A 23,962-nucleotide genomic window follows, 5' to 3' on the forward strand; every position below is an offset into this window, starting at 1 on the left:
TTCCAGAAATGATTATGAGCTAAAGCTTTGTATCTTCACACACTGGCAAAGAAGGCACATCAAAGAGCAAGAATACATGAGAAAGAAAATGAAATGAAGGATAAAAGAGAGAGAGGAAAGGGCAACAGCTAACAGAGAAAACAAGCACATTTGTGTTAGATCGAGGCAGTGGATCTGAGATGGGGAGAATTCATTTTTCTTTTGCCACCTCCATTCTCATTCCTTCCCTGGCAAGTCTTTCTATCATATAGCTGCATAGCATAGTGAAAGAGACAGGTTCTGCAAGCCTACTGAGTTTGAGCTGTTCCTAAACTGAACAGGATTGAGGCAGTAGTGGCTGCTTCTACAAGTGTATACCATGGAAAACAAATTATAGAGAGGAACAGTGAGTAATGCCATTGCAAACTTCCTTGGGTTGGGTTGATTTGATCATGTTTGTAATAGTGTTGGTTTGCCTTTCTCTTCTAGGGAGATGGCAAATTCCAAGGAGGCTTGACTTAGCATGCAAGGCATGCTGGGGAGATCACAAATAAATGTAAATGTACTGCGTTCAATTCAATTCCGACTTATGGTGGCCCTATGAATGGGGTTTTCATGAGGTTGAAAGGCTGGCCCAAGGTCACCCAGTGAGCTTCATGGCTATGTGGGGATTCGAACCCTGGTCTCCCAGGTCATAGTCCAACACCTTAACCACTAGATAAACAAAAGTTTTTTTGCACTTAATAAGCGTGTGCTTGTGCTTAAGGTCGTGCAAGGTTGAAAACAATGCATCCAAGTCTTACTGATATGAGACTGACTGGATTTAATGGTCCTTTAATTTGTCTTAATTTCAAAATTGTGCAATACGGTTCTTGATTCTGTCTGAGTAAAATAACCAATTTGAGTTGATATTTTGTTGCTAATAGAAAAATGTTTCAGATTTGACATGGAAATAGGTTAATAGGTCTGTTTTTTTTCTCAGGACCTTTTGCTTAAAATGTCATCTCATCAAACTTTCCCCAAATAGTCCTGCATTCCTATTTTTCATCTTGTGATTATGTCATTTGCCACCCTGGGCTCCTACTGGAAGAAAGGGCATGATACCAATCTAATAAGTAAATAAATATCCCCAAGGGCCTCACATGTTTCTTTTTGCCCTGCTCACTTGATGTCATTGCCTGTTTTGGTCTAACAGAGTGGTGTCCAGTCTTTTTTCCCCATGAACCAGTGGAAAATCACTGATGGTCTTGGCGGACCACTTAATTATTTTTCTGCCAGTTGCAGCAATTGTAATGCACTTTGCTAGGTGCTGTATCGTTTTTAATTTTATTTTGTTGCTTCTTTTATTTATTGTATTCTATAGAATTCAGACTGCAATGCAATAAAATTCAATGTAAGAAATAAACAAAATAATAAAAATAAAAATTAGCATGAATATTTAATATGGACATGCTATGGACCACCTGAATGCAGCCACTAGTGGTCCATAGACCACAGTTTGGAAACCTCTGGTCTAACATACCAGAGCAACTTGCACAGCCTTGGGCTACATTAAGGGGACAGTGGACTATCATGTCTCCTGCACACACACTACCTTGGGCAGGTAGAGACATGTTTTTATTATTCACACCATGGTATAGGAACTTTGATCTTTCCCCCCAGCCCTAGCTGTCAATGCCCAAGCAACAGGAAAGCCTCAATCCCCCCCCCCGATATTTTTATCCTTTAAATAACACAGTTATGGGCTAATCTCCAATAACCTGTACTGTTTCTCACTACTGAGTTTCTGCTACTACCAAAGATACTTTTTTTTAATCCTTCCACTGCTTGGTGCGTTTTTTATAGCATAGGCAAGAAAACAGGCATGTGAACAAACAAATAGAATTTATTCAAATAACGTATGTCACGAAGATATACAAACAAGTGTGCTCACTGTTTTTTCTTCAAAAGCTAATGGCTTCTATTCAGTTTTTAAATTCTTCATTTGTTAGTCAACAAAGATTCCTCAGGGAATTATATTTCAAACCTGCCTACTCAACCCTGCTGTACTAACCTACTCACTCTCAAACCTCTAAAATCTCCTCCTTTCCCCAGTCTGTCTAACCCAAAACCATATTGGCTCCTGTCCCTATTCTATCTAAAACTGTTCAGCTGCTGAAAATGCTTGCACTCACTCATAAAGGCACCATCCCCCATTCACTCAGCCAATCAGCCCCCAGCACATTTCAGCATTCTACTCACTCCTCTCTAATAATAATAATAATAATAATAATAATAATAATAATAATAATAATAATAATAATAATAATAAAATAATAATAATAAAATTTTATTTATGAGTCGCCTATCTGGCCGAATTAACGGTCACTCTAGGCGACGTACATTGACACAATAAAATACAATATGAAACCAGAAAACCACATTCAATAATTAAACTAAACAGCATTAAAAGCTAATCCATCTCAGAAATCCCATAGGCCAGCCTGAACAGCCAGGTCTTCAAGGCCCGGCGGAAACCTATCAGGGAGGGGCATGACGAAGATCGAAAGGAAGGGAATTCCAGAGGGTGGGGGCCACAATTGAAAATGCCCTCTCTCTGGTCCGCACCAGCCTAGCTGTTTTAACTGGTGGGACCGAGAGAAGGTCTTGTGTGGCTGATCTCATCAGGCGGCATAACTGGTGATGCTGGAGGCGCTCCTTTAGATAAACTGGGCCGAAACCATATAGGGCTTTAAAGGTCAACACGAACACCTTGAATTGGGCCCGGTAGACAATTGGTAGCCTTTACCCTCTACTTATCATATTACCTCTAATACAGTCCCAGTACATATACAGTAGGGCCCCGCTTACCGGCGCTTCGCTAATGCGGCGGCTTTTGTTTTCTATTTTAAAGCCGATTTTTGCTCTTTTGTGACGTTTTCGCGTCATTTTTGCGCGACGGCCCCATTATAGTCTATGGGTTCCGCTTTACGGCGATTTCCGCTTTTCGGCAGGGGTCCGGAACGGAACCCGCCGTATAAGCGGGGCCCTACTGTACATTACTTATTTGCACCATATAAAAATACATAAGATGAAACATTGCATGAACCCTTAGAATTTGACTTCTAATAACTGAGAACAACTTTTGTTAAACTATGTAAGTCTTGCGGATGTGCACCTAACACAAGATGCAATTCAAAGCCCAATTCAAAAAGTGACCCAATTTGGTTCACACTGCTTAAGAGGCCACCCCACCTCCCCTTTTGTCTGAATTGGAACCTTGCTTCAGAAAAAACTAAGCCCCATGCCTCCCCATTCACTATTACAGAGAAATTAAAAAATGGCTGCAGGTCCTTTATTTATTTTATTTATTATTTTATTTATACCCTGCCCTTCCCTCCAGCAGGAGCCCAGGGCGGCAAACAGAAACACTAAAAACACTTTAAAACATCATAAAAAGACCTTAAAATACATTAAAACAAATTAATGTTAAAAACTTTTAAAAAAACTTTTAAAACGTCTTTTTAAAAAAGGGTTAAAGATATTAAAAGCAATTATTAACTTTTGACAGAACTGAATCTATGGGTGTAATCACACATTTGAGTGGATAACACCTGTCAAATGTTCCTGCAAGGGCAACCTTTACATTTTGGGAGAAGATAAAATATTTACTCACACACACACACACACTGTTTTGTGAGCAATTTGTCTGAACATTGTATGTATTGTAGAGGTGTCTCTAAGTAAGACACCTGCCAAATTTCAGGATAGGTGATAGGGGTGGTGGTGGTGGTGGTGTGATGCCTTTAAAGTTTATTGGAAGGAGAAGAACTAATAAGGGTGTTACTTACCTCCTTGTGGTTTTGGAAAGAATCTATAAAAATAGCATATATCTTAGATCTTTCCATAGTTAAATAACTTGCAAAAATTCAGGATAGGTGCAAGGATTAAGGAGTTATTAGGAATAAAAAACAGTCGGAGGGGTTTTGTTTTTCTGCTTAGTTGACACCAGTTTTTCTTTTACATCCATGCTAAAAGCACTGTGATTGGAAGTAAAAAAAAGAGCCCCAGTAAAGTTATTTCCTAGTTGAAAGCAAAAACTGTCAGTCACAACATGATATGCTTTTCCTCCCCACTCCCTCATGGCCTTATAGGAGAATGTGGGGAAATACTGGATTTTAAAAAGACCAATAGCCTGTCTCTAGGACCTGGAACTTCAAAGTAGCTCTATTCAGTTTGGGATGCTTTGGAGGACTTCCTGCTTCACTTTGGAAGAGCCCTGAATCTGCCCAATTCACCTCTAGAGTCTTCTGAACCAAATGCCCATTCCTATCAGTACAGATCTATTGAGTGGTCTAGGAGCCCTTGCTGCCCTGGGCTCCTACTGGAGGAAGGGTGGGGTATAAATCTAATAAATAAATAATAAAATAAATAGAAGGCAGCAGACATCTGCTGCTAGATTTATGATATGTAGCAGACAGCTAAATTCATCCAATAAACCTCTTTGCTTGCATGTGCAGTAACTACCCTGATTCTTTTAAAAAAGCAACTTGCAGTATGGGTTTTGCAAGATAAGTTTTGCTCAGAGTAAGGTGGGCAAGTTTTGTTTTTGCTTTTTTCTTTCTATATAAATAAAAAGGTAAGAGTGTCATCATACAGCAGACTGCCAAAAGGTGGTGCGGTGCTGCAAACTACAGCATGATGACAGACCAGCTAAGCCAGCAGAGGGAGGAGGGGAGGGCAGCTTTGGTTCCTGCAAGAACAGATAGCTTTGATGAGATAAAGGGAGATAGTAGGTGGCAAGGGAGGTTGGAGTGTAAGGGAGGTTGGTGAGTGAAGTGAGCAGGGGCTCAGCCCCTAGTAAATGCCATATTTATTCTTTTTACAGCCTGACCTTTTACCATGATTGAAGTAGTTTTATTTTTCCTATTTAACGTAATGACATTTTTAAAGTTTATTGCTTTTTTTCAGTTTCTTCTAGTCTTTGTATTTGATAAATTGCATCTTTGAGCAACAAAAATGTTTTTAAGACAATCAACATTTATGGAAAATATTTAGATATTGCCAGTGTACTTGCAGTAAAAAGCCATAAATGTCTAAATTCTTCCGGCTTCTAAATAAACTGGAGTTCTGTATAATTTCCAGTTGCTTTCAGATATGTCTGCCAGAACTGTTATTGCCAAGACAAAGATTGAATTCCTCCCTTCCATATTTTTCCTTATTTTAAAAAAATTGTTTATTGTTATCAATAGGTAACAGTTACAGACAATGGTATACCAGCAAAGTCAACTCTTGCTCGCGTTATTGTGAAAATCTTGGATGAAAATGATAACAGACCTCAGTTCTTGCAAAAGTTCTATCAGATCAAATTGCCAGAACGTGAGAAACGAGAGAGAGAGAGGACTGCCAAAAGGGAGCCTATCTACCGTGTAGTAGCTGTGGATAAAGATGACGGTCCCAATGCAGAAATATCTTACACTATTGAAGATGGTGATGAGCATGGCAAATTTTTTATTGACCCAATAACTGGAGTGGTGTCCTCTAAGAAGTATTCTGGAGCTGGAGAATATGACATTCTGACAGTAAGTAATATTTCAGTTTAACATGCTGAAATGGAAATGGACTGCCTTCAAGTCGATCTAGACTTACGGCTACCCTATGAATAGGGATTTCATGGAAAGCAGTATTCGGAGGGGGTGTACCATTGCCTCCCTCTGAGGCTAGTCCTCCCCAGCTGGCGAGGGCCTGCTCAGCTTCCCACAGCTGCACAAGCCAGCCCCTTCCTTGTCTGCAACTGCCAGCTGGAGGGCAACTGGGCCCCTTGGGATTATGCAGCTTGCCCATGGCTGCACAGGTGGCAGGGTACGTAACTCCTGAGCCCCACTCACTGTGGGGGTGATCTTTAGCTGGCCCTTGATGCCCAGGAGACATGAGTGGGGATTTGAACTCACAGACTCTGGACTCCCAGCCAGGCTCTCCTCCCCACTGTGCTATCAGTGACTTAAAACTTTCTGCACATTGTTAAACAGAGAATGTTATTTAAGACTTGGAAAATATGATGCAGAATTAGATAAGCTTCTTTTTTAAGAGCAATGCAGACATGTTTCGATTCTGGTTAAAACATGGACAAAGAAGCCTAATTTATTTTTCAGGAATTCAGAAAGTTAATTGTATTAGCTTTGTACATGTTGATCAGAAATTATTTAAAAAGCAATCTTTGGTTAGGATCCAAATAGCCAGCTTCATGTTAAGAGGTTTGTACTAGCCCGCTTTTCCTTTTCCTTTTCGAACAGTTTCAAAAGCAGTTCCATGCTACATGAAGAGTGTTATTTCAGGAAAACAAAATCTGAGGCTGCAACAATCCTATGTCAATTTACACTGGAGCAGATAAACCCAATTAGACTCAATGGGACTTTTGAGTAGACATGTATAGCATTGTTCTGTAAAAAACCCTTTGGCTTACAGCAAATTTCATGGTTCTTGACCTCTATATTTGTATACTATATTTCTCAGATTAAAGCTGTGGACAATGGTCGACCCCAAAAGTTTTCAATGACTCGACTTCATATAGAATGGATTCCAAAACCCAGTCCAGTCTCTGAACCAATTTCTTTTGAAGAAACTTTTTTTTCTTTCACTGTCATGGAAAGTGATCCAGTAGCTCACATGATTGGAGTAATAGCTGTGGAACCGCTTGGCACTCCACTCTGGTTTGATATTACGGGTAAGAATATTTTTGATGAATTACATGGTGATTATGCTGCTGTTACAGATTTTACATATGGAGGCCACCACATTGGCTGCCCCTGAAATAGAGTGTTTTCATAAAAGTTCTTTCGTTGTTTTTCTTCCAAAGTTGAGATGCTTTCAATAATAATCTGCAGACATTGCCTACCCTATTCCGGCTCTGTTCTACCCCTGAAATTTCTATTGTGATACAGAGGCATCCTCCTCAGTAGCATGGTAATATTTTTGTGTCATGCCTTCAGACACTAGTGTACATTTAGGGCTGCTGCCACCTCAGTGCTGCTTTCTTGGAGGTCCAAGTTCTTTTGATTGAGGCAGGGTCTGTGGATGGTGGGAGATGTCAAGAAGCCTCTTTTTTGGGTTGTAGCCCAAAGTGGGTGATCAGTTCTGTCTATGGCTAAATAGTAGCACAGGACATAGAACAAAAAGTAATGCAAGGAAAAGTTAAAAAGAATGAGTGTTTTCTTGTGGGTGGATGGGGAGTCGGTAAAATGTTGAGAATGCATCACGTTAATCAGGGTCTTACAGTGTCTATTTTAAGGAATCTTACTGCACCTTTTTTACTATTACTAATCGCATGAATCAATTTGATTGACATATTTTCTTTCTTCTGTGCTTGCTTTCCATGCTATCTTTCTTTTTGGCTGTGCCAGGAGACAAGCTTGCTAGTGAAGCTTTTTACATCTTTCAGATGGCTTGTGACCTGAACTGTACAGCAGAAGGTATCTGCTGAGATCACATAATTTATTTTCCGATTATGAGATCTAAAGTGAAAACATACAGATTTAGAATATTCTAATAATTCTTGTGAAATACACATTTTCTGTTTAAAAGAAACTCTCCCCTTCCTTTAGTTCTTCCTTTAGTTCTTGCTCTTGTTTTCTTGTGTGTTTTGTTTTTGTTACTGTTGCTAATCGCTACATTTGAACCAAACCACTACTTTGAAGTTTTTGTCTGGTCCCAAATGGTCTTTCAGAGCACCCAGACGATGGAAGAGTGGTTGATGCAAAATAACTTAGACCATTTCTAGATGGGTAGATTTGCAAATATCAAATACATTGATTCGGCATTTATTTGTAAATTTTAGTATCTTGTACCTAAGACCTATTTAGAACTCTTAGGGTGGTTTACTGTTTTGAAATGCAGGGAGGAAGGGTGGGGTGCGCGCACACACACACACACACACACACACACACACACACACACACACACACAGAGCAGTACATCTAGAAGCAGCTATAGAATATAAAGAGCAATGGGACCAGCAACAGTGCTAAAAGAAGAAGAAAAGCAGAGGATTATTAGGCTAAGACATGTAAATAAAAAGGTCTTTGTCTGCCCTGAAAAGGCAGACTCTGTGCCAGGCGTGCTTCTCCTGTGCATGGAAAGATGATATCAGGTGGGTAAGTAGCTCCACCTAGCGGTTGAAGGCAGAAGAGCACTGTTGATTTTTGCAGGAACTTCCTGTTCTGTGTAGCTCCCAGCTCAGTTCTCTTCTGCCTTCACACACAACGGTTGATCACTCTCTCTACTCTGTGTTCAGCCCTGTATATTTGTCTTCTCTATTCTTCTTATATCCTCTGTATTTTTTCCTCCTCTGACCTTACCCCCCCCGTTTTAAAAAAAAATCCCTTTCCTCTCCTAGAGCCCTTCCGAAGTGCGAGGCAAACCAAGAAAGGGATTCCTCTCCCTTCCTTCACCAGATCTGTGCAGGGGTGGGAAGTTATCAGGAGCGCCCTACGGGAGGACTTAACGCCCCCTCCCTTTCGCTTGGACCGGCTCGTTACCACCGCTCTCTGCTGTATGCCCCCACCACACCAAACTCATCAGCGGAGAAGGGAATCTAGCAGCAGCGCTCATTGTGCAAGCCCTGGGAGGAGTCTTCCTTCACCCTCCTAAGCCAGCGGCACGGCCTCGCCTTAATGGCTGCAACAAGACGCGCTAGTTTCCCCGAAGCGTCGGTGGGAATGTAGATGCCTGATAGCGCCCAACCCCCATAAGACCTGCTGTGGGGAAAGCAGCCCACCGACAGGCCGGAGAAGAGGCCCAAGCTGCTCCCGCCCAAACTAGGAGCACCACCACCACTGTTACCCAGACAGGCCTTAGGACCTTCCTTTGGGCCAAATGTCCAGATGGAGATGGCCATGACCCGCCCCTTTTCCGACAGGCTGGAGGTGGCTGAGGCACTGAACATAGGGGGCAGGGTGGCTTCAGATGGCGCAGTGTTCATGGTGGACAGGCAGACCGGTCAGACCAGGCAATTCCTGGCAATCATAATGCACACGAGGGGAGGGACTTGCACAGTACTGCTTTCAGGACTCATAGAGACCAAGAGTCAGTCTGAGAAAGAAGGCATACAAGCCCACCCTGGCTTGGATTCAGTTTTTTCTACCACATCCTCACCTGAGGATTTCATGGGATTTACATACATGTCTGCCTCATACCAGACCATCCACGTCACAGAAGGGGAAGGAATCCAGCCCCCCCTTCTCCTCCTGCTCACCAATTTCAAGCAGAGGCATATCACCCCTGTTGTGCACACACTCAGCCTCTTCAATTACATTTATCGTATCACATGCTTCAACAGTTGAAAGATCAGCTCAGGGCTTCCCTTTAGTGGATTTGGTCAGGGAATCTGTCAGGCACAGCATCCTCCATACAGCACCTCCCTAGTGGCATGCAGGGAACACAGGCAACACAAGGTTCTTCGTCAGCCATCCCATCATCTTCAAATCCACAGCCTCCTGCAGCACACAATTCACCTGACCCTTACGTGGCTACTCAAGATAGGCATGTTCAACCTCCAGAGGAGACACCTGTTGACCCAGACAATGAACTGATTGTCTTAGACAAAGAGGACTGGAGTGGGGAGTCAGAATCGGAAGAGATTTCAAGCAACAGAATTTTCTAAGAGCCCCGTTTCCTCCCCATCTTATGCAAGGCAATGGAGGCCCTCAGCTTGCACTCCCCTGACGACCCTCCAGTTCCATCAACATCCAGGATCCTGACTGTGTGTCCAGACCCAAAATCTAAATCCAGGGGGCTCAAACCCTCTGCATTGCTGCCTAAAGTGATCAAATCCGAGTTCAATGTTCCTTTACAGTTCAAGAAGTTGTTGTCAACAGCTAACAAGTTCTATACACTGGAACAGCAGATTATGGACCAGCTGAAAGTCCCGTTAGTGGATGCTCCCATAGTTAATCTTCTAAATCCATCTTCGAATCCTAAAGACTCAGATGCTCACCTTAAGGACGCGACTGAACGTAAACTGGACCAAGGTCTCAGAAGGGTACATGAGGTTAGCGCGCTTTCCATTACGGCAGCAGCATCTTCTTTGTTTGCAAGAGCTTCTCTCTTATGGCTAGAGGACCTTCTGGATGGCCCACAACAAAACCCTGCCAGAGCGCGCAAATCCTTGTTAAAAGTCTCCCAGGCAGTGACCTTCATGGCAGATGCATCCATGGGCACCATGCAATTTGCAGCAAGGTCATTAGCAGCGGGCGTCTTCACCCGTAGAACCCTGTGGCTGCGTCAGTGGGAAGCAGATGCCGCAGCTCGCTCTAACCTGGCTTCAGAGCCCTACATGGGAGGCAAGTTATTTGGTGACGAAGCCCTAGCAGGTGTCCTGGAATCCAAGGACAAGAAGAAATCTATGCCCTTCTCCAGGAACAGAGAGGACAGAAGGCTGTTTCGGAGAGCCTTCCACCCATAGTCACAGCCACAGTCCTTTCAGAATTCTAGGATATTGGGATGAGCTAAAGACACCCGCACCAATTGCCCCTTCTGGTACAGACAGTGTCCACAGGCAAATGGCCAATCATAAGTTCCCAATAGACCAGGGTTTGGAAACTAGGCAAGAGGGAACAAACATCAATTCTGACACCAGCATCCCTCCAGTGGGAGCACGCCTCCAATGCTTTCCTCAGTGGTGGAGGGAGACGTCATTGGACCAATGGGTATTATGCACCCTCAGAAACGGCCTGAGGCTGGAATTTACATCCCCCCCCCTGCAAGATTTGTTGCATTCCCTCTCTTGCAGATTCAAGACAAAAGGGCAAGAACCTTCCAAGCAATTTCCCATCTGCTCCAAATATTAGCAATAGAGCCCATCCCAGCAGGGGAGATATTTTTAGGAAATTACTCAATTTTCTTTACTGTTGCGAAAACAGATGGGTCATTCAGGGCGGTACTCGACCTCAAGAACCTGAACAAATACATTCAATACCACAAGTTCTGCATGGACACCTTGCTTTCTATCAAGGAGGCACTGGAAAAAAGGGGACTTCCTCTCCTCAATCAACTTGAAGGAAGCCTACCTACACGTCCCCATCTTCCCCCCCCCCCACAGACGCTATCTCAGGTTCATGGTGGGGAATGGCCATTTTGAATACAGGGCCATGACCTTCGGCCTGTCGTCTGCCCCCAGGGTATTCACGAAGATCGTGGTTACTCTGGTAGCCCACCTCAGGATGCAAGGAGCCCACATATTTCCTTATCTGGATGACTTCCTCGTTCTGTCCCCATTGCTAAGCAAGGCTTGAGAGGATCTGCACATCACCTTAGCCTGCTTAAAGGATCACGGCTTCCTAATCAACCAGAACAAGAGCCAGTTAGTTCCTTCCTGTTGCATTGTACATCTGGGGGCCGCTATAGATTCAGAACAGGGGGCAATATGGCTGGCACAAGACAGAATCAACAAAATACAAGCTGTGGTATCTCATCTTATGACTTCCACAGCAGCAGACCTCATGCACCTAGCTCAGTGCTTGGGTCAATGGTGGCAGCCTTCCAAACGATGCCTTGGGCACGTCATCACTCTCGCCCCCTGCAGTGGGCATTATTGCTGTTCCAGAACGAGATAGCAGCCAGGTAGCATCGGAAAGTGTTATTGCCATCTGCAGTTTGCCAGTCCCTAATGTGGTGGGCACACAAACCCAATCTACTCAAGGGAGTACCATTCCATGATCCCCCATGTACAGTGATCATGTTGGATGCCAGCCTATGAGGCTGGGGCGCTATCTGCAAGAGTCAGATGGTGCAGGGAACATGGTCATAGTAGGAAGCCAGCCTTCCAATCAATTTACTGGAACTTCGGGTGATCCGCCTGGCCCTGACACACTTCACATGTACCGTACGGTTGTGGCGGTGCTCGTCAGGACAGACAACGTGTCCACCAAATCTCATTTGAATCATCAGGGAGGCATGCACTCTCCCCTTCTCCAGAAGGAAGCCTCACTCATCTTCCAGTGGGTGGAAGAACATCTGGAGTCACTCACGACGGAATACCTCAGAGGGGAGGATAACAGTCAAGCAGACTGGTTGAGTCAGGAGAAGGTGCATCAAGGGGAATGGAAGCTACATCCTCTGGCCTTTCAGGCAATACTGGCACGATTCGGCAGGATCAAAGTAGACCTTTTCACCTCCAGCCTCAATGAGACACCTGAGGCAGAGGGAATAGATGCTCTCGTGGCCCAGTGGCCTCCAGGTCAGCTATATGCCTTTCCGCCTCTCCTGATCATTCCCAAAATGCTCCAGAAAATCCAAGCCAAATGGCAACAGTTCTGCTGGTGGCTCCTCGGTGGCCAAGCAGACCTTGGTTTCTGGAACTTATCGACCTGTCCGTCGGTCCACTGTGGAGAATTCCTCTCAAGGACGATCTGTTGTCACAGGGACATTTTCTCCATCCGGATCCCGGCTGGCTGGCTCTTCATGTGTGGAAATTGAACTGCAACGTCTCTTAAAGAAAGGCATTCCGAGGCAAGTTGTACAGACAATGATGGCCTCCAGGTGCCCTTCTACTGTTCGAATATATGAGGCCGCATGGAAACCCTTCTTGTCTTGGTCACAGAAACAAGGCGTAAATCCAAGTAAGGCAGGTACAGTAGGGCCCTGCTTTTTGGTGTTCCGCTAATACAGCGGCGCCAGTGGGGTGATCAGCTGGGGCGCAGGGAGCTCCAGCTGCCACATTCCAGCTGACAGCTATCAGCAGTAGCATGTGAGCTCCCCGTGCTACAGCTGATCGCACGCTACAGCTGATGAGCGGGGAGCTCGTGTGCTCCAGCTGATCGCTGTCAGCTGGAGTGCGGTAGCTGGAGCTCCCCGCTCTATTGTTGACTGCACGCTACAGCTGTAACGCAGGGAGCTCATGCACTACAGCTGATCGCTGTCACCTGGAGCGCGGTGGCTAGAATACAGTAGAGCCCCACTTTCCAGTGGTTTTTGCTTTTCGGCAGCGGCCTGTAACATAACCTATCGTATGAGTGGGGCCCTACTGTATTAAAGAGATCCTCTCATTCCTACAGCAGGGCTTAACGGGACTCAGACCAAAAACACTTTGAGACGTCAGGCTTCAAATTTGCCGTCAATCCTATCTAAGTTTCCCGAAAAGCTATTAGGTTCTCACCCATTCCTGAAGCATTTCCTTAGGGGGGCAATGATATCTGCACTGCTGACGGTCTGTCGTTTCCCAACTTGGGACCTACACAAAGTTTTAATGGCCCTTTAGAAATCTCCCTTCGAGCCATTAAGTGAAGTTCCTCTCCATTTGCTATCCTTTAAAGTCCTGTTCCTTGTGGCCATTACTTCGGCCCGTCATGTGTCTCAGCTGAATGCCCTTTCTGTAGATAAGAATTTCTGTGTTTTTCATAAGGATAGGGTAGTACTTTGTACTGTACCTTCCTTTTGTCCTAACGTTATATCTACCTTTCACTGTCAACAAGAGTTAGTGCTCCCTTCTTTCTACCCTAACCCTGTGCACCCCACAGAAAAGGCGTGGCACTCACTGGACATGAAGAGCCTTAAAAGTATATATATCCAAAACTAAGCCCTTTTGCAAGACAGACAGCTTATTTGTTTCATTTCATTTCAGCATCCACCCTTGGTAGGTGGATCAAGGCATGTATTACCTTGGCATACGCTTTGCTGTGACTGGCGCGACCAGCCAGGATAGTGGCTCATTCCATTAGAGCAGCAGCCACAACAGCAGCATTCTCAAGAAATACTTCACTAGCGGAGATATGTAAAGTGGCTATATGTGCCACTCCCAATACTTTTATTAGACACTGCAAGATTAATAAGCATGCAGAAGCAGAAGCAGCCTTTGGGAGGAGGGTGCTACAGCATGTTCTCTCTGACTGTCAATGAATTTCAGCCCAGCAATATTCCCACGCTACATGGGTCAGCTTTGGTATGTCCCACCTGATATCATATTTTCATGCACAGGAGAAGAGACCTTTGGTCTTACTGTGAAAACTGTCTTCTCTGTGCATGTCAAAGATTATATCAGGGCCACTCCCTAGGTGGGCTGGGCTGCAATCATGGGTACCTTGTAGGCCAATTGCACAGAGTGTATGAGTGCTGTTGCTTGACGTTTCATGTTGTGCTTCCTGTCAGTGCTCTCAGTACTAGTTAGCTTGTCATCAAGAACTGAGCTGGGAGCTAAACTTTACTTTATTAAGAATTGCAGGGCCATAGGCCAACACAAGTGCGTAAAACAGGTACAGTAAAATTTATATAGATTTAAAACAAAATGTTAAAACAGACAACAACGAATCCCTAACTATTACATGAATACAACCCATCTATTTCATAAGACGGATTATAATTAGTTCGAAGTTTTCGCGCAGCAATTGCGAACGAGGATACATTGTAGGTCACCTCCAAATTAGAGTCAGACAATAGGAAGGTTATTTTGTCCTCTACTGAATTAAGCAAGTAGGTATCTGTCCATTTCCAAAGGAATCTGGATCTGGGATTTTTATAGATTGGACAGTAAAACATTACGTGAGGGAGGTCCTCCGCCATATTAGAGCCACAAATACACAGAACCTTTGATCCTTGGGGATTCCAGAGATCCGGCCCTCTCTATCGGCGTTAGGGAGAGAGAAAAAAACATAGAGCAGTAAAAGCCTGTCTAAGTGCGAGAGGGAGGGGATGTATAAGGTATAAGGAACATTGGTAGTCAAACTTAAACCTCCAAAACCAAGGGGCAACCTTAGAGTTGATTAAAGCTAGTCTGTCTAAATTCATAGAGTGGAGAAAGACAACCTCACGGAGCCAGTTGTTATTTGGAATTGAGGTAAATTCCTGTAGAGAGATATGATATCTATGTATCAGATCATCTAATTTACAACCCCATAAATTGAAGGAAAAGGGGTGATCGAGACAGAGTTTTAGGATTTCCCTGCCTTGGAGTGCATAGGTAGATCTAAAGAATTTCATGAGGGTAAGATCTAAATGTGCACACAGCGGGGGGAGGCCTGTCTCTGCCTGTAGCATTGCTGCTGATGTACCCGGAGGAAGGGACAATAAGCGCCTAGAAAGTTGTTTTGGGTAGACTCTAGGAAGGTTATATTCCTATTGTCCCATCCCCAAACGGAGACTCCGTACATTATCTGTGGGAGCACCTTAGCTTTAAAGATTTTTAAGGCTGGAAGGAGCTAAACAGAACAGGAATTTCCTGCAAAAATCAACAGTGCTCTTCTGCCTTCAACCGCTAGGTGGAGCTACTTACCCACCTGATATCATCTTTGACATGCACAGGAGAAGACCTTTTTCATGGTAAGACCAAAAGTCTCTTATCTGGAAAGCGAGTTCCACAAATGGGACTACCCACCATCATGTTTTCTGCAAACCATCATCCAGTGTGTTGGCCGCTGCTAGTCTAAATTGGAGACCAGTGTTTAAAAAGTTAGCACAGGGACTGTACAAGCTCACCTTTGTGATAGGTCTCTGCTGTATCACTAAATCGAGACAAGGGGAACCTTTTGTCTCGATGCAGCATAAAGCTCTCTAGCCCAAAGGCAAATTGAGGCAGACCACCTGCATTGAGCAGGGGGTTGGACTCGATGGCCTTATAGGCCCCTTCCAACTCTACTATTCTATGAAATGTCCATGGGTGGTGGTATTCATTGTGGCATCATCCCCAGTAAAGTGTATTGCACCAGCAACTCAGATAAAATATATGATGTTCTACCCTATTGTATTTATTTTAGTGAAGGAAGATTTCTCTGAGGTACCCACTAGCCTGCCTTTAGATCCCCATAAGAATTGCCAGAAATTCAGCAACATTAGTGAGGTACCACCCAGCCTATCAGTCTGGCTGACTTCTCTGAAAGGCAGAAACAAACTCTGAAATACCACTGTTTTCTAATTTGTTACAGATGTAATTGTAAACATTTTTACTTGGAGTAAGTACCATTTAAATATATGGAATTTCCAAGTAAATATACTGTGATTGGACGACATGTACAGTGTTGTTGTGCAGAAATATTGCTGAAGTCTAAAAATAATTGGAATTCATAATTAAAAAAGGCTAAACATTTTTAATTCTTTTTTTAAAAAAATGTGTGCTTTAAACATGCTACTCAAAAGAGAACAGGACGGAACACATGTGCCACATAATGAGGACAAATGTTTTTGCCACAGTGAGTGTTGGGTTAACAAACAATGGAAAGTAATTTCAAATAGTTTGGCTAAAAGTTGAAACCAGTAGAAGTTAATGGGCGGTATTTATCATAGCTAACTACATTTGATTTTAAGGGTTATTGTGTTGCTGAGGCAATCTGCTCACAAATATTATGGCTGTGTTTATTGAACTATACTTCAATCTAATTTTTGAACTATATATCAAAAGGTGTTTAGAAGTTTTGTAGAGGGATAAAATAAATGCATCAACATAGAAAAGTGTTTGGTTTTTTTTAAAAAAGCTATTGTGCTCTTTTCCTTTTCTCTTTCAGCCTTTAATTCCACCTTCTCCTAAAGCTTTTCTTCCAGTACCCAAGAACAGGCTGGTCTCCTGGGGCACAATCCACCAAGCACTGCTATTTTGTAAACCACATAAATTCAACAGCACTTCAGTGGTAGCAGTGCTTAGTGTATTGTGCACCCATGGTAAGCATGCCTAAGATTTTGATACTCACCCAAGTTCTTTGGTTTAAGCAAGAAAACACAATTTTAAAGAAGTCATAGAATATATTATTTAGTGACTAGTTCCATATGTGAAAGAATATTTGCTTATTACATATTTTAGAATAGGCTTGTAAATACCCACATGTCTGGTCACCTTTGCAAGTAAGAATCACCTCTTGGTTATCACGAAAGAAAGCTTTATGAAACTTGGTTCTTTAACAAATAACGTGCATATGTGGACATCTAAGCTAATAAATGTGGGGTAGTGATATTTATAGGCTTATTTGCATGGCTATTTTAGAAGCATTCATCTTTTTTAAAAAAGATAACGTTCAGGATTTGAAAGATTTAATTCTGGAAACACAGCCTTTGTCATGGGTCAAATACAGAGAGTATCATTGTGAGAAACATCAAACTTTTTGTTCCTAGTGGCAATCTGTTGTATTATGACTAGATTACAAATCCAATAAGTAGCACCAGCTATTTCTGAACTGATTTTATTTTAAGGTTGTATGAAGCATCATAGCAAAGCATGTTTTCATGAAGCGATACATCAAAGCAGCTTTTTATGAACTTCTGTCTTGTGCAATTTCTTGGAGCAGGTGGCAACTATGACAGCCGCTTTGATGTGGACAAGGGCACTGGAACCATCATTGTCGCTAAACCTCTTGATGCAGAACAAAAATCAAATTACAATCTGACAGTAGAAGCAACAGATGGAACTAGGACTATTGGCACTCAGGTAATGGAATTTCTAATGAAGTGTTTATTGAAAGAAGAATTTGTAACCATTTCTTGCGGCTTCTTTTTTTCTCCCTTGGGCAGAATTACATTGTGCATAAATTAAGGGGACTTTATGTGAAAAAGAAGTAGTTTCCAGTACCAACACAATACAATAGCCCTAATGTTGGATAGCCAAAGGGGAAAGGCCATGTGTAAGCAGATAAGTGCACTTTGAATCAACAGGTTTAAAGGCATAGAATGTTCTGGTATTAGAAGAATAAATAAAGAAAAGGATTTAAAATACCCCAATTATCAGCAGTATCCAAAAGCAAATCCAAACCCAGCCAAAATTGCAGAAGGTAAAGAGATAAAATCAGCTATGTTCAAGCTATTAAGAATTACAATGAAACTACATAACAAAAGTAGGCAGTACTGTTGTTCCTGAAAATAATAATGTAATATTATATGACAGCATTCCTGGGTTTGCTACTAAGTAGTTGCCCAACAGTTTGCTGCTGCCAATCAGGTTTCCTTGACAAGTGTACCAAGATGATGTTATGTATTTGCAAATGAGTTTTTCACAATGGCATGGCAGGCGTATTGTTAAACTTAATCACTACTTTGGGATTAGTGATATCAACTTTAGGCCAACTTCTTTCTTAACTAGTTTACATTAAAACTTGGAGTAAGCCCATATTTTTTTTATCAACATAGAGTAATACGGTGTATGAGTTATCCCAAATTACAAAATACCTTCTTAAAGTGTAGTTTTCTAAAATAATGGACCTACACGTTATATCTCCCACATAGAAGGCACTTGAATCCACTGGCTGTATAGAGTGGATTGTTGCTGTTATGTGGAAAGTCTCTGTGAAATAGCAAAATCCACTTGGTAAGCACAACTACATATTGCAGCCACTGTGTTGCTTCACATGGCTTCCACATTGGGATTGTAAAATGTTGACCGACATAAACTTCTTATGATTATCCCTTTGAAGAATCTCCTATGCTTTGTCCTTTCAGGAACGATGGCATTGTCAGCTTTGAGTGTGGGTTTGAGGAGCCAGGAGAAATCTTTACTGGAATAAACCTAAATTCATGTAAAATTCGCCACCATATCAAAGATGAACTAAATAATGCCATTAATAGCAAACTTCACTTATGTACTATTTTTAAAAAAACTGGGTTGAAAGAACACACAGTAGCCTTGTTTGCACAGTGTGGTAAACCACAGGTACCACGGTTCATTTAGCTCCCAAGAAATCATGATCAGTAGCTACAATGTGTGGTTTGTTTGGAGTGAAACAAACCAAAAACCCTCATTCACATACCATACAAAGCTAGCTATTATGGTTTGTTTCCCCCCAAAAAAGTATTCTGCGTATCGTCTGGAAAATAATAGAAGAATAATTTACTAATATTGGAAAATATAAACCTTTTTCTAAAAATGAAAATGTGTACCCCTTCTTTTTGGTGGTCAGCACAGATTTGTCCATTTTGTTTTCTCCATTTCAAAATGCACAGATTGATTTTCAGCTGTTTTCTATATCATCCCGTGTCTCTTTTATTCTTTTAGCATAAGAGCGAGAGATTGCGGTGGTAGCTTTTGCGGAACAGCACAAAGGGTTGTGTTTGAACGGAATTCCCCTATTCCTTATTTGAAGGGATTAGCTTGAACTATGACTGGTAGAATTTCACATTTCCATGCCACAGTAATAGCACTATATCCATTAGTACAAACAACGCTTATGACACGAACAGGGTTTGCACTGGAGTTTAGTCTAGACATGTCTCCTGTCTAAGCTTAGTTTCTCTGACTTTCACCTCACTCTACATAAAAGTTCATTTTAAAAAACTAATGAAAGTAGAATTAGTTCTTGTGTTTGTTTTTATCTCATGTATTATTTTACCATTCACTTGTCATTTCATTTCCTTGAAGAGGAGTGGGTTTTTTATACTACCATGGTGTAAACTGAGACATACTCTGTTGAAATTTAATATAACAAATATAGCAACATATGATGATGATGATAAATAATTGTTATTTATATATCTTCTGTTTAGTGCAGCTTACTTAAATAAGAATGTTTTAACTGTTGATCTGTTGAAGTCATGCTGAATATTGTAAAAACAGATAATTGCTTTTTTTTAAAAACTGCCATAAGCCCAATAAGCTGAATTACAAAGTTGTGTGCAGAGAATGTGCTAAAATACATTTAAGTGCAGCAAGCAGCCTGGGATTGTTCAGGTCATAAAATACTTGGTTGAGCATTTGAAATACAGTAAACTACTTAACAAGTCTTGATTAATAGCCAGTGTTAATTTCAATTTAACTGTGAAAGAGCATGCTATCAAACTGTTGTCTATGTAAAAATAGTAAACCAAATATATGGTCTCATTATGGAAAAAGTAACCTATTGAATGTGACTGCTAAATGTGAATGCTGAGATTGACTGCAGGCCATCAGCATCTGTGGAACATTTGACTTAGTGAAAGTATTCAAATAGCTTTGCTTGAGAAAAATACTGAGACAGTATGTGAGATTGCTGTTAGGGTCTGAATGCATGATGTACAAATAAAATTCAGGGCTTTCAGTAATAATCTTGACAATATTAAAGGTGACCGAGGAAGAAAAGAGATACGGGGAGATGGTCATGTGCCTTCAAAACATGAATGCCTTTTGGTCTGATCTTAAATGAAGATTATTAATGGGAAATGGAAAATAATATGTTTGAGCAATTCAGTTGATATTTATAGAAAGGTATTTTGTGGCCCTGTCCACTTATTAGTTATTTCTATGGTTATAATCTTTTAATTAAGTAGAAATAATTGAAACTTTTTAAAGCTAACTACTGCCCTCTATGTGCTTTGTTTCTCACACTAAAACTTCGCATTCTGCAAAATGAATGCATTTGCTATGAATTGGGATTAAAGGCTGTTCATTTGCAATATTTCACATTCTGCTTTTCAGTTTCCAAATTTAACATTATTGAAAACAAGAAGGTTTTATTTTTGACCTCAATCTTAAATTGTGCAATACAGGTTTGCTTATGAATGCATAAAGCTGTGGAGGGGAAACTATAACATAGGTGCTCACACATTCTTCAGAATGAGGAAAGAAAAAGCCTCGCATACATACAGGATACCCACCTATATAGTATAATATTTCACTTTGAAGTCAGGAGTCTTATAAATTCAATATTGGAGCACCTGATTGTGCTAATTCAGAAAAAAGGTCATCCTGATGCCCTATGCAAGAAATGGTAGCTACCTGGAGAATTTTTGAGGAAGCAACTTTTTGAAGGACAGACTCTGTCCATATGATCCTTCCTATAGAAAATGGACTTCAGTATTGTCCTGCCACCATCTGAGGTTCATTTTGGGGGTGGCTATTGGGGTACCCAGGTTGAGGAACTCTTTCTTCCAGCCAGCCGTAGCCTTCTCTTTATTAGTTATTCAACAGTTGCATTTTTGTTTGAGCAGATCTTTTGCTTGCTTTCAGTTGACTTTTCTTTGCTCCCTTCAGAATGTTGTCTCTTTCATTTCTTGCTGTGTTCTTTTTCTTTTTTTAATCTTTTTTTATTGAATTTGTAAACACTACAACCATAATGAAAATAAAACCTTAATGGCAGGATGAACAAAGTATATTCATTGCACCTGTCTATATCACCTGTCTACAGAAAGATGTTTCACACAAGAGCAAATCATTACATTAAGATATGAAGAGCTCCCATCTATGACCTCAGGGAGGTTGGGTGTTACCACCATGAAAGTTAATAAATAATACATACTACTCTTCCCTGAACGTGTCTTGAGTAGTTTTGTCTCTTTACACTTCTCGACAAGGGCGGTTTGCTGTATTATACCATTGCCACAGTGAAAAGCCTTCTTTGCTTTTCCAAAGCAATACACGCTGCTATGAGAAGGTGCACTATAAGACCATTGTGCAGTATCATACCAATTTATTGTGCCTCTGGAATAAAGCATAGCTATATTCTACCTCTACTGTCGGTGGCAGGTGGCAAGTATGTGTTTGAATACCAGTTGCCATGAACCACAAGTAGGGAGAATACTAGTGAACTTGGGTCTTGCTTGAAGGTTTCCCATAAATATCTGATTAGCCACTGTGAGAGCAGGATGCTAGAGCAGATGGGCCTTTAACCTGATCCAGCAGGGCTTTTTATTATGTTCACTGGGATCCCATTGGACTAACTATTTTGTTATTCCTGTGATGGCAGTGAAAACCAAATGCCAGTATTGCTTAACCTTTGGGTACTCCCACCTTAAATGTATGAGTGAGCCATGTATCCAACACCAACACCACCATAACAACAACAGTAAGAGTTGAACAAGGTCTGCTGAAACAAAAACCTTTTCAGATGAAGTGGAAAATTGATAACATTGGCGAGGTGTGTGTCTTGGGGCAACGAGTTCCTCAGCTTGGGTGTAGCAACTGAGATGATGCTTCTGTTCCTTCCAGTGGGACAACAGTACTTCCATACTTGGCAGGTATGCGAAAGGAACCTTTGTTCAGTGGATGAGGACAAAGAAACAAATCAGTAATGTAAAAATAGAAATTGGGAACAAACGAAGGCTCTCACAAACTGCTTTGAATAATATATACAGGTATTTTATGACCAATTAAGAAACAAATTAAAAACAAATACTGCAAATATAAATACTAAAACGTTGGGTACTGCTAATACAATCATTCTGGTTATCTTTAATAGCTCAAATGGCTCAGGGTAGTATGAACTTTTATTCATCTGATCTCACTCAGCATCTATACTGACTTTTATTTGAAGTATGTATTCATGTGCATTGGGTTTATAACTTTAACATTTGACAAATGGTTAATTCTAGGTTGATACTGTTGCTTACATTGCCCTTTTTTATGTCAGTCTTTGAATGCCTCGTTTGGAATTTCCAGCCAAGATTAGTTCTAGGGTCCATATTTCGTTCATTGAACTTTGCAACGAAAAACTGAAGCAAAAATACGATACTTTGTCTCAGCATTGTCATTGCTCTGCTTGGCTGCTCCTTTTATTGTTCATTAATAGCTCAGATTGCTCTGTCAGTTCAGATGTATTAAAAATGTCATCTTGCTTCTCAGTTGGGTCTACTTGTATTTCTTTTTTCACAGTAGCTTTCTAAATGCCCTTTTTCTGCTTTTCAAATTGTTTTTATAATATAGTATGTTTTGCGCAAGCAGCAAAGAGTCTTGTGGCATCTTAAAGTCTTAACCAATTTATTATGGCTGATGTGTGATTTTAATTTTTTACGTGGTTTTTATTTTAGACATATGAATGTTATAAACCAGTCTGCATCTGTGTTAGAATTGCTTTTAATATGTTTTCTTTAATATGTTTTCTTTAATAATGTTTTTAACCCATTTTTTTTAAAAAAAGATGTTTTTAAAGCTTTTTAAAAAAATGTTTTTAACGTTTTATTTTAATGTATTTTAAGGTCTTTTTATGATGTTTTAAAGTGTTTTTAGCGTTTCTGTTTGCCGCCCTGGGCTCCTGCTGGGAGAAAGGGTGGGATATAAATCAAATAATAAATAAATAAACCATGCTGATATTTTTATGAAATTGCAGTATACAAGTATATTTTATAAATAATAAATGTGGCATAAGCTTTCTGTTCCGAACATTGTTTTCCTACTTGATTTGACTTTCTATTTTCTAAAGGAAATCTTTTTGTTTGGTTGTTTAAATAATTTACTTTTCCAATTTCAACATAAAGATGAGGCTGTTGAAAGTGAGTTTTGTTGCTCCAAAGTGCAACTAAATGATCAGTTCCTTTTAACTATTTTTAACCTTCATCCTGACTTCTGGGATACGTTTGGACACCAGATGCACTTTTCATTGTGTAATGTATACATAAGTATACTTACAGGGGTGTCTTGTAGGACACTGCCATAAATTGTAACCTGTACAATGTTCCCAAATTCCAGCCTGTTATCACTTACTGTTTTCCTTCTGGAGGGGAAAAAACCTACTGGGGTCCAAAAATACCCCAGCAAAAAGCCCTCAGGGCGCATTTCTGCCTTTTGTTGTGTAATTTACACATGACTAGACCTAAGGGGTTGTCCTTCTGGGACATTGTCACGAACTGTCATGTCCTCAAATTTGAGCCAGTTACCATATACCATTTTCCTTCTGGAAACAAGAAAAAACCACTGGGGTCTGAAAATACCTCCATTTACTCAGTATTCATGGAGAAGGAGCCAACATCTACTGCTCAGAAAAAACTCTCCTCTGAATAAGTGTTTTTTGGCTCAAGATGCTTTGGTAGTGTCAGGCACACTTGTGGTGACAAAAAAAAAAAACCCATTGGGGTCCAAATATACCCTTGTGTGGTAGCCAGTGTGATTTTGTTAACAGTCTTGATTATAAATGATATACTTAAAATTGTAAAACAAAAGCACTTGCAGCCAAACATACTTTTATTATGTTCCGTGAAGATTAATTTGTTCAGCTATTCTTGCTGACTAACGACTTCATAATTACAATGAATTTTATAATGTTAGTTTTATCAAAATATTTTTTGTATTTGAATGGTCACATTTTGAAATGAATTAGTATTAGACTGTTGTTACGATGTATTGATAGTATTTTTTGCT

The 23,962-nt window shown here is 41.0% G+C and overlaps 1 protein-coding gene across 9 annotated transcripts in view; it reads left to right on the forward strand.

The window, feature by feature from the left end:
- Positions 1-23,962, forward strand: part of FAT1 (FAT atypical cadherin 1) — a 168,145-nt gene that overhangs the window by 90,321 nt on the left and 53,862 nt on the right. For all 9 annotated transcript variants that reach the window (XM_061585088.1, XM_061585090.1, XM_061585091.1 and 6 more), the window contains 3 exons: positions 5,211-5,540; positions 6,472-6,682; positions 17,217-17,356. In XM_061585088.1, coding sequence (XP_061441072.1) covers positions 5,211-5,540; positions 6,472-6,682; positions 17,217-17,356 — 681 coding nt within the window. The remainder of the gene's footprint in view (positions 1-5,210; positions 5,541-6,471; positions 6,683-17,216; positions 17,357-23,962) is intronic.

Source organism: Rhineura floridana, chromosome 9 (assembly GCF_030035675.1).
Source record: "Rhineura floridana isolate rRhiFlo1 chromosome 9, rRhiFlo1.hap2, whole genome shotgun sequence".
Taxonomy (NCBI): Eukaryota; Metazoa; Chordata; class Lepidosauria; order Squamata; family Rhineuridae; genus Rhineura; species Rhineura floridana.